Source organism: Chenopodium album, chromosome 17 (genome assembly GCF_948465745.1).
Source record: "Chenopodium album chromosome 17, dcCheAlbu1.1, whole genome shotgun sequence".
Taxonomy (NCBI): domain Eukaryota; kingdom Viridiplantae; phylum Streptophyta; class Magnoliopsida; order Caryophyllales; family Amaranthaceae; genus Chenopodium; species Chenopodium album.
The window spans coordinates 28548592-28563613 of NC_137850.1; the positions used below are offsets into that span (position 1 = coordinate 28548592).

The 15022-nt window shown below is 36.9% G+C and overlaps 1 protein-coding gene across 1 annotated transcript; it reads left to right on the top strand.

Annotated features, from left to right (window-relative positions):
* Nucleotides 1–12270: 12270 nt before the first annotated feature.
* LOC145587746 (basic leucine zipper 19-like) lies at nt 12271–14647 on the top strand. Its single transcript, XM_081644436.1, has 4 exons — nt 12271–13008; nt 13730–13820; nt 14110–14236; nt 14327–14647. Exons 1-4 carry the CDS (start codon nt 12350–12352, stop codon nt 14503–14505), a joined length of 1056 nt encoding a protein of 351 aa, XP_081500562.1. The 5' UTR covers nt 12271–12349; the 3' UTR covers nt 14506–14647.
* The last annotated feature ends 375 nt before the right edge of the window (nt 14648–15022 follow it).

Here is a 15022-nt window from a genome sequence, read left to right on the forward strand (position 1 = left end):
TGATTTCTAAAATCCATCCGAGCACGGCCATGCATTTTTACAGTCTTGCTCTTCGAGAGGCCTTGTAAACAACAAAGACATCTTCCCTATTTTAATAGGGGGACATTCCCAGTCTTATAATGTAGCTTCTCTTATTGAGAGGACCTAGCCGATCGAGTGTTGCCGTTATAATCCCCTTTTACGGCAGACGTTTGACAACATCAAAGAGGACTAGTAATCAAACAAGAGAACTCACAATACTCATGGTCGAGGAAATAGGTTCCAATAGCCATAATGAGAAGTATACTTATGACGATTTTTAATTCTCTTAAAGTATTCTCATTGGTCGATCCAGTATGGTTCCAAACCAATACCTGTGCAAATGATTTACGACAATCATGTCCTTCTAGCACAAGAAACGGTGCTATAAATCAAACTACACACTAATCTCAAGTGGTCATTAATCGTCCATCGTTTAAATGACCTCGATAAGGGATAATTTTCGATTATAATATTCAATGTACACTTAATAGGTGTTTCCTTATCAAGACTGGTCTTGATACCCTATTTTGAATATTCTCATAATCGAATGGACTCATTATTTAATCCTAAACCACAATTAAATAGCAAATGGAGTGATAAAATTGCATGAAATTTAAATTACTCCAAAACTTGAATGGTTTTTCTTAGTGTCTTACATTAAAATGTTTAAAATTAACTAAAACACTAAACAGGGAAATCAAAGCTAGTCTCCAACGTGCCTAATTCCTATTGCCTCAACGTGCTTGTTGTGCTTCTCTTGAGGCAAAGGTTTAGTAAGTGGATCGGCTACATTGTCGTCCATTCCAACTTTACAAATTCTGATTTCACCTTCTGATTTCCATTCTCGAATCATGTGAAATCGCCTCTTGACATGTTTGACCTTCTGATGTTCCCTTGGCTCTCTAGCCTGAGAAATAGCTCCATTGTTGTCATAATAGAGGGCTATTGGACCCTTGATAGAGGGTACAACATCAAGTTCACCAACGAACTTACTAATCCAAACAGCCTCCTTAGCCGCTTTAGCAGCTGCCAAGTATTCGGCTTCAGTTGTAGAATCTGCAGTTGTGCTCTACTTAGCACTCTTCCAACTAAACGCTCCTCCATTAAGACAGAGCACATATCCAGATTGCGATTTGAAATCGTCTCTGTATGTCTAGAAGCTTGCGTCGGTATAACCTTCAACAACTAATTCTTCTGACCCACCATACACTAGGAATTTATCCTTGTTCCTTTTCAGGTACTTTAGGATATTCTTGGTCGCAGTCCAATGGGCCTCTCCTGGGTCTGATTGGTAACGGCTCGTAGCACTCAAGGCATACGATACATCTGGCCTAGTACATATCATGGCATACGTGATTGATCCAATTAGCGAAGAATATGGAATCTGATTCATCCTTTCTCGCTCATCAGGTGTCTGTGGACACTACTTCTTGCTTAGGGTTATGCCATGTGACATGGGTAGGTGACCTCTCTTGGCCTCCTCCATGCCAAATCGTGCCAGTACCTTATCAATATAAGTACTTTGGCTCAATCTAATCATCCTTTTCGATTTATCCCTATAGATCTTGATGCCCAATATGTACCGAGCTTCTCTCAAGTCTTTCATTGAAAAACACTTTCTGAGCCAGGCCTTTACAGACTCTAACAACGGAATGTTATTTCCAATGAGAAATATGTCATCGACATATAAGACAAGGAAGGCGATGTCACTCCCACTTACCTTCTTGTAAACACAAGATTCATCTGGATTCTTGATAAAACCAAACTTACTGATGGATTCATCGAATCGCAGATTCCAACTTCTGCTAGCTTGCTTTAGCCCATAAATGGACTTTTTAAGCTTACAAACTTTCCCATCATTGTTTTGGTCGCGAAACCTTCAGGTTGTGTCACATACATAGTTTCTTCCAAAATACCATTGAGGAAGGTGGTTTTGACGTCCATCTGCCATATTTCATAATTGTAATATGCAGCAATCGCTAGGAGGATCCGAACGGATTTAAGCATTGCGACTGAAGAAAAGGTTTCATCGTAATCAATACCATAAACTTGCCTGTAACCTTTTCCTACCAATCTAGCTTTGTAAATGAATACATTTCCATCTTTGTCGGTTTTCAATTTGAAAATCCACTTACATCCGATAGGTGTGTAACCCTCGAGTAAGTCAACCAAGTCCCAAACTTGATTTTCAAACATGGAATCCATTTCAGATCTCATGGCCTCTTGCCATTTAACAAAGTCAGTGCTTGCCATCGCTTGCTTGTAGGTTGCCGGTTCATCTCCATCCATAACAAGGATGTCCTGATTCTCGGTCAATACTATACCAAGATATCTATCAGGTTGAAATCTCGACCTCTGAGACCTACGTAGGGTAACGGACTGAGCATTTGCATTGTCGATATGACTTTGCACATTTTGACCATTTTGACCAGCATCAACTGATGTTGTTTGAGCACTTTGACTGTCAATCTGATTTTGTTGCTCGTCCTCTCGAACTTCATCGAATTCGATTTTTCTCCCACTTGTCATTTTGGAAAGGTGCTCCTTCTCCAAAAAGACACCATTGCAAGCAACAAACACTTTTTTCTCGGATTTATTGTAGAAGTAATACCCTTTGGTTTCTTTTGGGTAGCCCACAAAGTAAACCTTGTCAGATTTGGGATGAAGTTTGTCATAAATCAATTTCTTGACATATGCTTCGCATCCCCATATATTTAGAAAAGACAACCTAGGAGCCCGGTTCAGTGTTAGTGTCCCAGTTAGAACTGCGTATCCCCAGAAAGAGATAGGAAGATCACTAAGACCCATTGTAGATCGTACCATGTCTAACAAGGTTCGATTTCTCCTTTCGGATACTCCGTTCCATTGTGGAGTTCTTGGAGATGTCAATTCTGAAAGTATACCTTTTTCTTTTAGATGGTCATCGAATTCTTGGCTCAAGTATTCACCATCTCGATCCGATCGAAGGACTTTGATTTTATTGCCAAGCTGATTTTCAACTTCACTCTGAAATTCTTTGAACTTTTCAAACGATTCAAATTTGTGCGACAAGAGGTAGACATAGCCATATATACTATAGTCGTCTGTGAAAGTGATAAAATATCGATGTCCGTTCCTTGTGGCGGAACTCATTAGTCCACATACATCATTGTGTATTAGACCCAACAAGTCTCTTGCCCTTTCTCCCAACTTGGAGAATGGCTACTTAATCATCTTGCCTAATAAACATCCTTCACAATTCTCAAACGATTGCAAATCAAAAGAGTCAAGAACACCTTCCTGTAGAAGTTTCTTGATGCGTTTGATTTTAATGTGGCCAAGACGACAATGCCACAAGTACGTTTGATTTGGCTCCATGGTCTTAGCTCTTTTGGCGGTATTATTCACAATATAAACTTGTTTGTCTAAAGAAAGCACATAAAGACCATGTTCAGAATGTGCAATACCATATAAAACATTATCGAGATAAAACGAACATTCATTGTCCTTTACTCAAAATTCAAAACCCTTGACATCTAACGCCGAAATTGAAATAATGTTTTTGGTAATGTTAGGAACATAAAAACAGTCTTCAAGTTCCAAAACAAGCCCATAGGGCAAAGACAAATTGAGAGTTCCTACGAATATGGCTGCAATTCTGGCTCCATTGCCGACCCGGAGTTCAACCTCTCCCTTTGCTAGCTTCCTAGTGTTCCTTAGTCCCTGAGAATTGGAACAAAGGTGTGAGCCACATCCGGTATCTAATACCCATGATGTTGAGCTAGTGAAGTTTAAGTCTATAACGAATATACCTGATCCAGAAGCAACGGTTATGTTCTTCTTACCTTCCTTGAACTTGAGGCAATCTCTTTTCCAATGTCCCTTCTTCTTGCAATAGAAGCATTCGGAATCAGATTTAGAAGATGCTACCTTCTTTTCCTTGTTATCCTTGGTAGCTTTAGACTTAGGCAGAAAGGTCTTCTTCTTACCCTTCCCCTTAAAGCCTTTCTTCTTTTTGCCTGAGAATTTGAACGGCTTGCCCTTTTTTATCATGAGCATATCATGCTTCCCCTTATCCTAAAGCATTTGCTCGTCTTGCTTCAACATACCATGAAGCTCGGTGAGGGTTTTCTCCATGATGTGCATATTATGGTTTATCTTGAATTGATCATAGCCTTTGTGCAGCGAGTAGAGAATGATGTCAATTGCCATCTCGGTTAAATACCCCGCATCAAGCCTTTCCATGTTCTCAAACAATCTTATCATTTTGAGTACATGTGGGCTGACTGGCTCTCCTTTCTTGAGGTTACTCTCAAGGATCTGCCTGTGGGTTTCAAACCTTTCCGTTCGGGCCTGCTCTTGAAACATGTTCTGCAGCTCAGAAATGATCTCAAAAGTTGTCTCCTTTTCAAAGAAAGTCGTTTGAAGCTCGGAGACATTATGGCCAACATGATGCATTTGACATCCCGATTGGCACTTTGCCATTGGTTTACGGCAGCCTGAGTCACCTCCTCATTGGGAGTCTCGGGCATTTCCTCATCAAGGACATATTCCTTCTGCTCTTGTATGAGAACTATACGCAAGTTCCTTTGCCAATCAAGAAAATTTGGCCCACTCAACATCTCCTTGTCGAGAATTGAGCGCAACGAGAATTGGTTGTTTGAGTTATTTGAAGACATGATTCTACAATTGAAAGAATTTGAAATGAAAAACCATTCATAATACTTAAATAAGATTGAAATCATGCATTTTAATCAAACTTATTTAAACGTCTTATTCACACATTAAAATTGTCCCCATTTGGTAAGAATAAGTCGATTCCAAGATCAAAAGAAACAAAGAGTGGTTAAGCATGTTTTGGCTTGTCTTAACACTCAATCTTCTAAGGTAAGCAACTCTTTGCTAATGGCTCCAAGCCACTCTTGGTTGGATAAATCGTCGCATCTAATGCTCTCTCAACAACTTATCCACTTTGCCACGACATGTTAGGACTCCATCACTCATATCGTTGAGTATAACTAAAACCAACATGTATGCGATGTCTTGCTTTGGCAAACCCATCATCATACCTTACGTATCCTAGGGAGTAATAGTGATGCCTCGCTTTGGCGTAGCCCATCACTACTCTCAATAGGTCGATAAGTGTTGTTTTAGAATGGCAATTTCACTCAATATTTTAGGGACCTAGGGTTTCTATGTTGGTTGATTTAAGTGAACTTAATTAATTATCGCAACATTCGAAATCCTAAACATGCGTCTAACATATGAACCACACATATATAAAATCATAAATATATATATCGAAAACATAAATAAAGACGCATTTGGAAACTAGCATGACCCCTTGAGTCTTCAAGTCTTCAAGGGACGGCTTCTGCAACTTCATGGCTTCGTCTTCCAAGAAACTTCGTCTTCAAGACATGACCATAATTATGCAAATACTAGTATCTTCGATAAGGACTATTCTACATATTAAGGTATAAAAATACTCAACAGTTTGCAGATCGTATTTAGATTTACAGAAATACATCACGGATCGCAGTCCATATTTTCTATCTTAATCGAGCCCCACTAGTTGCCATTTCATAACACATGTGAGAGAATATACATTCCATTCATCCATTCACTATTTGTGAATGGCCCATGCATTTTACAACGATAAACAAGTAACAATGCACAAACACGCGAAAACTAGTAACTAATTTAGGTCGTTAATCCAATTAACATGCCTAATTAAAACTAGTCAAAGTTGTTTTAATCGATTATGTAATTTAGCACAATTAATATTAAATCTCCCACTAAATTCCGCATCCATCTTAATTAATCCAATTAATGAAGTCCGTAAACCCAAAACTTTGTCAAAATTAAATTTTGCCAATGCCGCTTAAAACCGTAGCCTCAAAATTTTAATTAAAATATTTAAAACCAAAATAATTAATTAAAATAATTAAAACCACAAAAGTGCAAATAAACATAGCCTTAAAACGAGGCACAAGTGCTAAGTGAGGGGTAGTGCTCACACCTAGCCCACACCAAGCAACGCATGCACCACAAGGCTCAACCACACACAAGTAACCACGGGCAGTCGTGCTTGCTGGCTGTGGCAGCAGCCATGCATGGGCTGTACCTACGTCGAGGGTGCCCTTGGGAGCCACATGTGGGCTGATATGTAGCTCGGCTCGTCAAGGGGCATTTTTCCCTCGATTTTTGTGCAACACCACGGGTTTTTAACCCCAATTTTGCGTGACTAATTAATTAACTCCAAATTAATTTTAGAATTAATGAAATGAGCCAAAATGAAAAATTAATACAAGTCCAACTTAAATTAAAATTCATCAAGGTGCACATAACAAAAATTATTTCCAAGAACCATTCTTTAATAAAATTGGTTTAACTTGGTGCAATAAATGAACAAGGGTAATAACTCATTATTAATTTAAATTAATCATGAGATGTTGACAAAATAAAGGGGAGTTGGAATTATGAACACAAATATTCAAATAAAGATTCCAACTTTAACTTGTGAATCCTTGAAAAATTATATCTTCCAACATGAAGATAAATCAAATTTCTATCACAAGATTCAAACTTTATGATTCCAATCAACTTAATACATGATTAAATCAAAAGTTTAACCAAAAAATCATGGAATTTTGTAACTCAAAGTTACAATCACTTAAAACAATTAAAGATTGAATCTTTAGTACTTAGAAGCCTCAAAGAACAAAATTTTCACACTTAATGATATGGATTTGCAATTATGTGAAAATATGAACCAATCCTTCAAGCACCAATTACTACAAAGTAACCATGCTTAAAGAGGTTTAAAATTGCAGAAAAATTAAGAAAAAAACCAAATACATAACCACCATAAATATGCCATTAAGATTCAAGGTTAGAAAGAATTAAAATTTTTCGTCAAAACGAAAAATCCCTCGAAAAAGGCATTTCTGGTCGGATTTTGGCCAAAAACACAGTCCTTAAAGGGTAAAATCATTTCCAGAACACATTTTCCACCCAAAATTCACTATTTATGGGCGAAAATCTGGGTTCTGGGCTGAAAACAGCTCTAATACGGGCTTAAAAATAATAAAACCGAGCTACTAATCTAATTAACAACTTAAAACCAGAAAAATTAAGCCATAAAAACACCTTGAAAATTATGATTATAAAAATAAATGAGCAAGGCTCCGATACCGCTGTTGGATTTCGATGAGTCTAACTCACCGCGGAAGAAAACCCGAGCCAAGACCACACTCACAATCAATATAATCACAAAGCATAATTAACTTAAACAACAAGAATTAAGGAAAGATTAATACCTTTGACGCGTGCTTCGCTCTCAACAAGAGCTCATACTTCGGAAAGCTTTTAGCTTCGCTTGCATAAAGACCTCCAACGGAATTCCACCCACAACACGACCCCGACAAGGTCCAATGCTTAGAGGTTAGCTAAGCCCAACCTAAACTCGAGTAATTATATTTGTTTAAATGTTTTCTCAATGGAGATGTCTTTTCTAACACCTTACTCAAGTGAACAATCCCAAGGTATGCCTTGGCTATTTATAAGGAGTGTTTCCTAGTAAATTCCACTCATCTTTCAATGTGGGACTTTTTCACAAAAAGATCCCACATAGAAAGAATGTTGAATTCAATCCTTAGTTAAATAAACCAAGGAATAACAAAGTAACAAGTGTCACATGGTTAGGTGAGGACCACTTCCTCACTTGCTCCCCAAGGCAACTCACATGCATTGTGATCTAACCATGTGGCACCCAACCTTGAGCCCCAAGTTGGGTTCGGTTGGGCCGCCATCTTTTCGCCCTCGTCCATGACCCGCCACTCGGGTCCCCGGCCCGTTGCCACATAGCATTGCCAACGTGGCACGCTGCCATGTGGTGTGCTGCCACCTTGGTGGCTGCCACGTGTGCTGCCACGTGGCGCACTTCTATTTGGCGCGCTTCCCTAGCCTTTCACGCAGCTAGGGTTTTTACTTATTACTTGAAGCATTTTCCCGTCTCGCCAATTCCTAAATTTTGGCTCGACTTTTAAGATTCGGTTCCGACACTCTAAGCTCGGAATCCGACGTCTTTGTTCACAATACTCGAGCGACTCATTAATTCCTTCCAAATTAATTCATCGTGTCGGTTCGTTAGTTGCTTGGGTATTACCCGAAGGGTTCAGTCAAGATTAAGCTGTAATATTAATTACTCATTAATATTACTGACTGGAAGCGGCCTCCACCTAGGCATTCCGATCACTTGACCTCGCTGAATAATTAGCTTTCTAATAATTCTGAACCCTCTATCGAAATAATACACTTGTTCGAAGGACACCATTCCTATCATTAGTTCGGTCCACAATAAGGTTCCAATAATAGTGTAGTTGGATTGGGCTCGAAAAGAGCTTTCCAACGATATATTATAAGCCCAATTCTGATGAATAATGAGGAAGTTGTGGCCAAAATACTAAATTAGGCCTAAAATGAGTTTTATATACGGCCCAATGATCAAGTGGAGGGCCCATTAATTATTATTCCTAAAATTCATTAGGATTGACTTTAATTTTCTAGAATAATCTAGAAGGTTATCTTAAATTCTAGTGGAATTAGGATTAATAATTATATCTTTTAGGAAAATAAGGAATTTTATTTAGAATAAAACAAGTGTTTTAAAAAGATTAAATCTGATTTTAAAAGATAAGTACGGACTTTAATTAATCTAATTTAATTAGATTAAGGATTCCGTATAGATTTTAGATAACGCGTTCTCCATCGCGAAACGACAGGACCCATCGCGTCGCGATGGAGCCTATCGCACAGCGATGGACACTGTCGCGCTGCGATGGGAGTAGTTTTACTCCAAATCGAATTCGATCTTTTTCTGATCGTTTCGGGACTTTTTCTACTTATAAATAGGCTTTTTATTCCCCGTTTTCAATCACCGACAATCAGTAACAATCATCTATTCGCTTCTCTTTCTAAAAGCTAGAAGCTTGTTCTTTCTCCCTCTTTCTAAGCCTTCCCTTTTAAAAAATACAATACCGCATTCACGAGTTCTAAACACACCTAGCCAAGTTCGAAGTTGCCTTCACCCTAGACGTGAAAGGTTGATAATTTCTGAGGGTTTGGTCCCAAATCCCTATTTCAATTATTTAAATTAATTGTTTGATTTAATATTTTCATTGAAGTTACTAACGTGTGTATTGTTTTGATAGAAAGAGGTATGAGGTAACAAAGTAAGTTGTTTTATTGCTTTATCTTTAGAAAGTATGCTTAGATTATTTTAATTCCTAGTATCATGTTAGGATGTCTTTATGATTCCTAGTGTCATGTTAAGATGTTATTTATTGCTTTCTAGTATCATGATTAGGCTGCTTCCTATTTCTTCTATCATGTTAGGGCTAAAGTTTTGATCTTTATTGTTTGGTGACATGGTAGGATTTGTTATTAATCTCGTTAGTATCATGCCTAGGATCTTGCTAATATTATGCTTTGATAAGAATATTATTATGATGATGATGATTTGTTGTATCAATATTATATTTTGCTTGATATATTATTATGTTTATTGCTTGATCACGCCCTCTCTTGCAGGTTTAAAGGGAATTTGTACTTGAAATCACGCTTAATAAGATAATTAATAATTTTTTTTAGGCTAATGTGATTATAATTCAAGTGATCGTCAATAATAGATTTGTTTGTGCATTAATATTCAACCAACATAGATTAAACAGGTTTAGGATTAATATATTGATTGTATGTTAGTCATAAAGCGCACATGAATATGAGAAGAATAAAGTAAAGGCCTATTTTTAGGGCAGGTTTAATCTTTTTTAGGTTGGATTTATACCTTCATCCCCGAATATCCAGTCATGGTTCCGGACCACTACGGAGTTAGCGATCTCATGGATCGTGAAGGGGTGTAACCTTCACCCTGTGAACGGTTTATAAGTCCTAAAATTTGTTGGCGACTTTTTTTCTCTAGCTTCCTTCTCTTTGGACGCTTCTATACTTAAGTGTATGATCTCAGTAGGGCTCAAGTGTGGGTTGCTTGAAATATTCCCTACAGGTGGCAAGTTGACTTTATGGACAGCAGGTGCCTACGTGGTCGTTAGCAGCTCTCCACGTGACCGGGACTAGTCTTTAACGGTGTCAGCACTATCCCATACAGATATTATTTTGCCAAATTTCATGTCTTCAATATTCAAATCTATGGTCATTTGTAAACAATTTCTAACGTTAATTTCATTATACTCCTACAATCAAAATAAAAGAAAACAAAAACAAATGTTAAAAAAAAAAAAGAAAAAGAAAAAGAAAACAAAAACAATATTTCTAAACCGTACTTGTGTCCAAGTCAAATAAGATCGAATAGAGTAATCAAATCAGACCAAAATCATTTACTCTGTACATCCTAATTTACCTACACCATTTTCCAATTTCGAGTGTTCTAAACTACTTGATCCATTTTATTTATATAAAGTTGGCCGGCTTCAAATCTACCTTTTATCTATTTATCTTTATCACTACATAAAACCTACATATATATATGAATATATCTTTAAAACGAGTAAATTGAGATGATCAAGGTAACACGACTCAAGTAAATATGTATTATTATCCTAGATGATATATATATATATGTGTGTATATATATATATATAAACATTAGATTAAAGTCCAACGTCAATGAAAGATACGTGTTGTTGAAGATCATCCAATAATATATTAATTAGGGGTGAGCAAAAATTCTGGGTACCCGGAATTGGAACCGGAACTGGTTAGGAACCAGCGGGTCAGGAACCGAGATTGGACCCGGTGGTTCCAATTCCGGGTAATAAATTAAGGACCCGGTTATAACCAATTCCAATTCCAATTCTCAACTTTTTGGAACTGGAACCGGTTGGGTACCCGGTTACCCAATATATCCTAAACTAAATAAATTTTAGATGATAAAAATATGTTAAATGTATCTAATTTGTAAAATAAAAAAGTATTATTAATACCTAACATGAATACAAATAGCTTAATGCATATATAAATATAAGTATTAAACACTAATAATGATACTAACTAAAATAAGAATTATAATTTGTATTATATTTTAAAAATTACATACATAAGTGGGTACCCGGAACCGGAACCGGTACCCGGTGGTTCCAATTCCAATTCCTAAATTTTAGGACCCGGTTAAACCAATTCCAATTCCGGTTCCGAATTTTAGGACCCGGTTCCAACCAATTCCAAGTCCGGGTCCTAAAATTTTGACCGGGTACCCGGTTTGCTCACCCCTAATATTAATCGAGAACTCATAAAAAAAAAAAAAAAAAAAAAGAAATCTCAAGATTAGAGCAAAAGTTAGGGACTCGCTTGCAATTTCATTAATTTCTTAGCTAATACCTTGATCATTGGAGCTAGAAAACTCAATTAGCTTGGCTAAGAAAATTAGCTTTGCTAAGCTAATTTGCTTGAGGATTAAACTTGTCAAAATAAAATGCTCATTGCACCAATTAAGCTCTTTCCATGTAATTTCTATCCAACAATTACTACTAAGCTAATAGCTAGCTATTAGAGCAAAAAGTAGCTAAAATAATTATTAGATTAAAAGCTTATGTGACATAACAAGCTAATTGTCAAATTAGCTTGCCATTGGAGTTGCTCTTAATATCATCGCCGAAGGTTTAGGAAGGCAAACCGGTGGCTACTATATTTGAGGGATATGCCTTTTTACTCCCTTCTCTCCACAAATTTAGCGATGATTATGCTCATTTATTCCGCTTCTTTCACGTGCTCTTCAAAGATTCCAATCTTCTATTTTACTTTTTTTTCATTTATTTATTTTTTATGTATTTTATTTATTAATAAAATTTTCAGCGATTTTCATGTTATACCATAGGACTTTTTTCAACATTTTCCTTTTTTTTTCCTCCTAGCTGTATCATACCTGTCCTTTCTCTCTCTATTTTCTCTCACAAACACATTGTGAGAAACTCAGATTTTAGAGAGAAAACAAACAAAGAAAGATAAAACAAAAAAACAAGGGAGATTTTCCTTGTGCATTTTAGCAGATTCTCAGCCAAAAGGAAAAGGGGAGAAAAACTTGTTAATGAGCTGAAAAAAGAATGTCATATATTTTGTAACATTTATATATAAATACTCTCCCCTTAATTCCTAGTTTGTGCTGTGTTTTTTTTTTTTAAATTGAGGTTGTAGTGTTAGTATATCTATACACATTGTTCTTTTTTAATATTTGTTGCGATAAAGTTGTGTATATGTAAACCTTATCGGTCGTCGACCAGATAGGCAAATTAAACATCCCTTGAGTAGGAGGAACGAAGGATATATAGAAATGGCACAATTACCTCCAAAAGTTCCTAACATTATACCCCAGAATTCGAATCATCACCGTCATCAACAACCACAACAACAATGGCAAGAATTCATGCGCCCTCAGCAGCAGCAGGAGGAGGGGCAGAACCCGCCGTGGGTGGGCGAGTTCATGCAATTCTCGGCAGTGAAGCGAGGAACACACCGGAGGACGGTGAGCGAATCGTCTGTGGCATTTGTCGAGGCTGGGGCAGTACCATTCTTAAACGGCCCGTTCCGTCCACCGGAAACATTATCAGGGAGGAGTAAAACCAACAAAGATGAGGAGTTTGATAAGTTCGACGATGATCAATTTATGTCTATGTTTAGTAATGAGTTAGGAGGGTCGTCTTCGAATCCGTCATCGACTTCGGATCATAACAGCACGAATGAGGATCAAAAGAGAGGGATAACGAGAAAAGGGGAGCAGGAATTAGGAGGTAGAGCGAGGGTGGAAGACAGCGAAAAGGCGGAAGAGGTAGAGAGTTTGCGCAAGTTTGATAAGGAAGAAGCACAAGTTGGTGGTAATAAAAAGGGTGGCAATGTAGCAGCTGCGGCGGCTGCTGTTGGTGGTGGTTGTAATGATACAGGTGTTGTTGATGCTGATCAGCAACCTGTGGTTGATCCAAAGAGGGTTAAGAGGTAAATGAAAAACTATACTCCGTATAAATGTTTCATGATTTTCAAAGGTGAAATGATAACAATTTTTACAGAAATAAATATAAATATTGGCATTTTATCGTTTTTCATTCTAAATTGTTTGACATAATTTGATTCTTGACATTATTTATATACAGAATACTGTTTTTTTGACTAATTTCTGTGTTTTATAGACTTGATTAAACACAATTATGTACAATCTTATTAAAATGCTTTCATCATAATTTTTTCAAAATATCAACTTTTAACAATGTTTCGTTATTCATAATTAGAGATATTTTCAATTCAATTTATAAATTAATAGATGTATAAATAAAACGTATGTACGTATCAACTAATTTGAAACGAATGCATTAGAATGCTTTTTAAATTAAAGTTGCAATTTAAGTGAGGATTTAAACAATTAATAATAAAGTAGTCGTTTTTATTAAAGGTATTATACATAAAAGAAGAAATGGAGGAAGTATTATTTTACAAATTATCTACATGATTTTTTCAATATATTCTGTATGTTGCAGATATTAATTTTTTAGTCTAATCCAGCAAAAAAGAAAAAAAAAAAAAGAAAAAAAAAAAAAAAAAAAGCTCTCTGACCTTTTTAAGAAGAGTGAAAAACAAATTTTCAAAATGTAGTACTGTAGCAAATTAACAAATTTGTATATTCTTTTACTAAGGGACACTTTCTTATGTGAAAAAAACACAGAATATTGGCCAATCGACAATCAGCACAAAGATCAAGGGTAAGGAAGCTGCAGTATATATCAGAGCTTGAGCGCAGCGTTACTACTTTACAGGTTTGTACCTCTTATCACTTCGAACATCCTTGCTACACCTTTAGTGTCCCGTGTGCGTGACACTTGAAGTCAGGGTGCGCCCCTTGACTGCCGTCTGAGCTACCACATACATATGCCTTGCATTCCTAGCATGCTTGAAGTCGGGGCTTGCCCCTTGACTGCTGTCTGAGCTATCACATACAACACTGGCCTTGAAATCCTAGCATGTCATTAACTCATTATCTAGCAATTAAGTATTTATCACTAATTTGAACGTCTTTTTTGTTGGACTTTTACTTCATCGCAAAAGAGTGAGGTAGCAGCATTGTCCCCAAGGGTTGCATTCCTGGATCACCAACGCATGATTCTAAATGTGGACAACAGCACTCTCAAAGCCAAAATTGCAGCACTTGCCCAAGATAAAATCTTCAAAGATGGTAAGTTTAATATAAACAATGTATCATAAGTTCCGAGACACTTCTCTTCCTAACTTAACTTTGTTACCAAATTGCTTCAATGAATGGCAGCTCACCAAGAAGCAATGAAAAGAGAAATAGAGAGGCTGAGGCAAGTATATTACCAGCAGAACCTAAACAAGACGGAAAACATTGTTCCGCCGCCTACATCCTCATCTTTGCTACCAACAACCGCTCAGCCCCAACCACCCAACACCACAGTTCATAAGAATGAGCAGCTTACAGGTTAAAAAAGAATGTATTCTTCCAGTATACTGTACTATACCTCAATGATGAGAGACTTCATGTCAGCAATTCTTTGTACAGAACAATGTAAAAATGTTCCTCTGGTTTCTCCTTGTAACATAGATATGATTCTCTCATATGCAGATGAAAATGCTGATTCCATTGCAGTGTAACATAACAGATTAACAGCATACATTATAGTAAGCAGGGTAATTTATATATACAGCTTATTAGGAGTAAAAGCTTAAAACTAAGCTACCACTCCATAGTTGATTACTAGCTTCAATTACTGAGAAGACAAGACCAAAAACCAAAAGCTAGTTAAAATTTAATCACCAAGGATATAAGGAAGTACAAAACTGAACATGTTATAGGATACATGCCTAGAAAGCAAGGTTATAAATGTTCTCCGCAAAACAGAGCTCCGAGGCCTCCAACACCACACACTGTGAATCTCAGGTACACCCAAAGTTCCACAAGAGTAGCATTGATCATATACAAAGGACAGGACATAATGTCAAA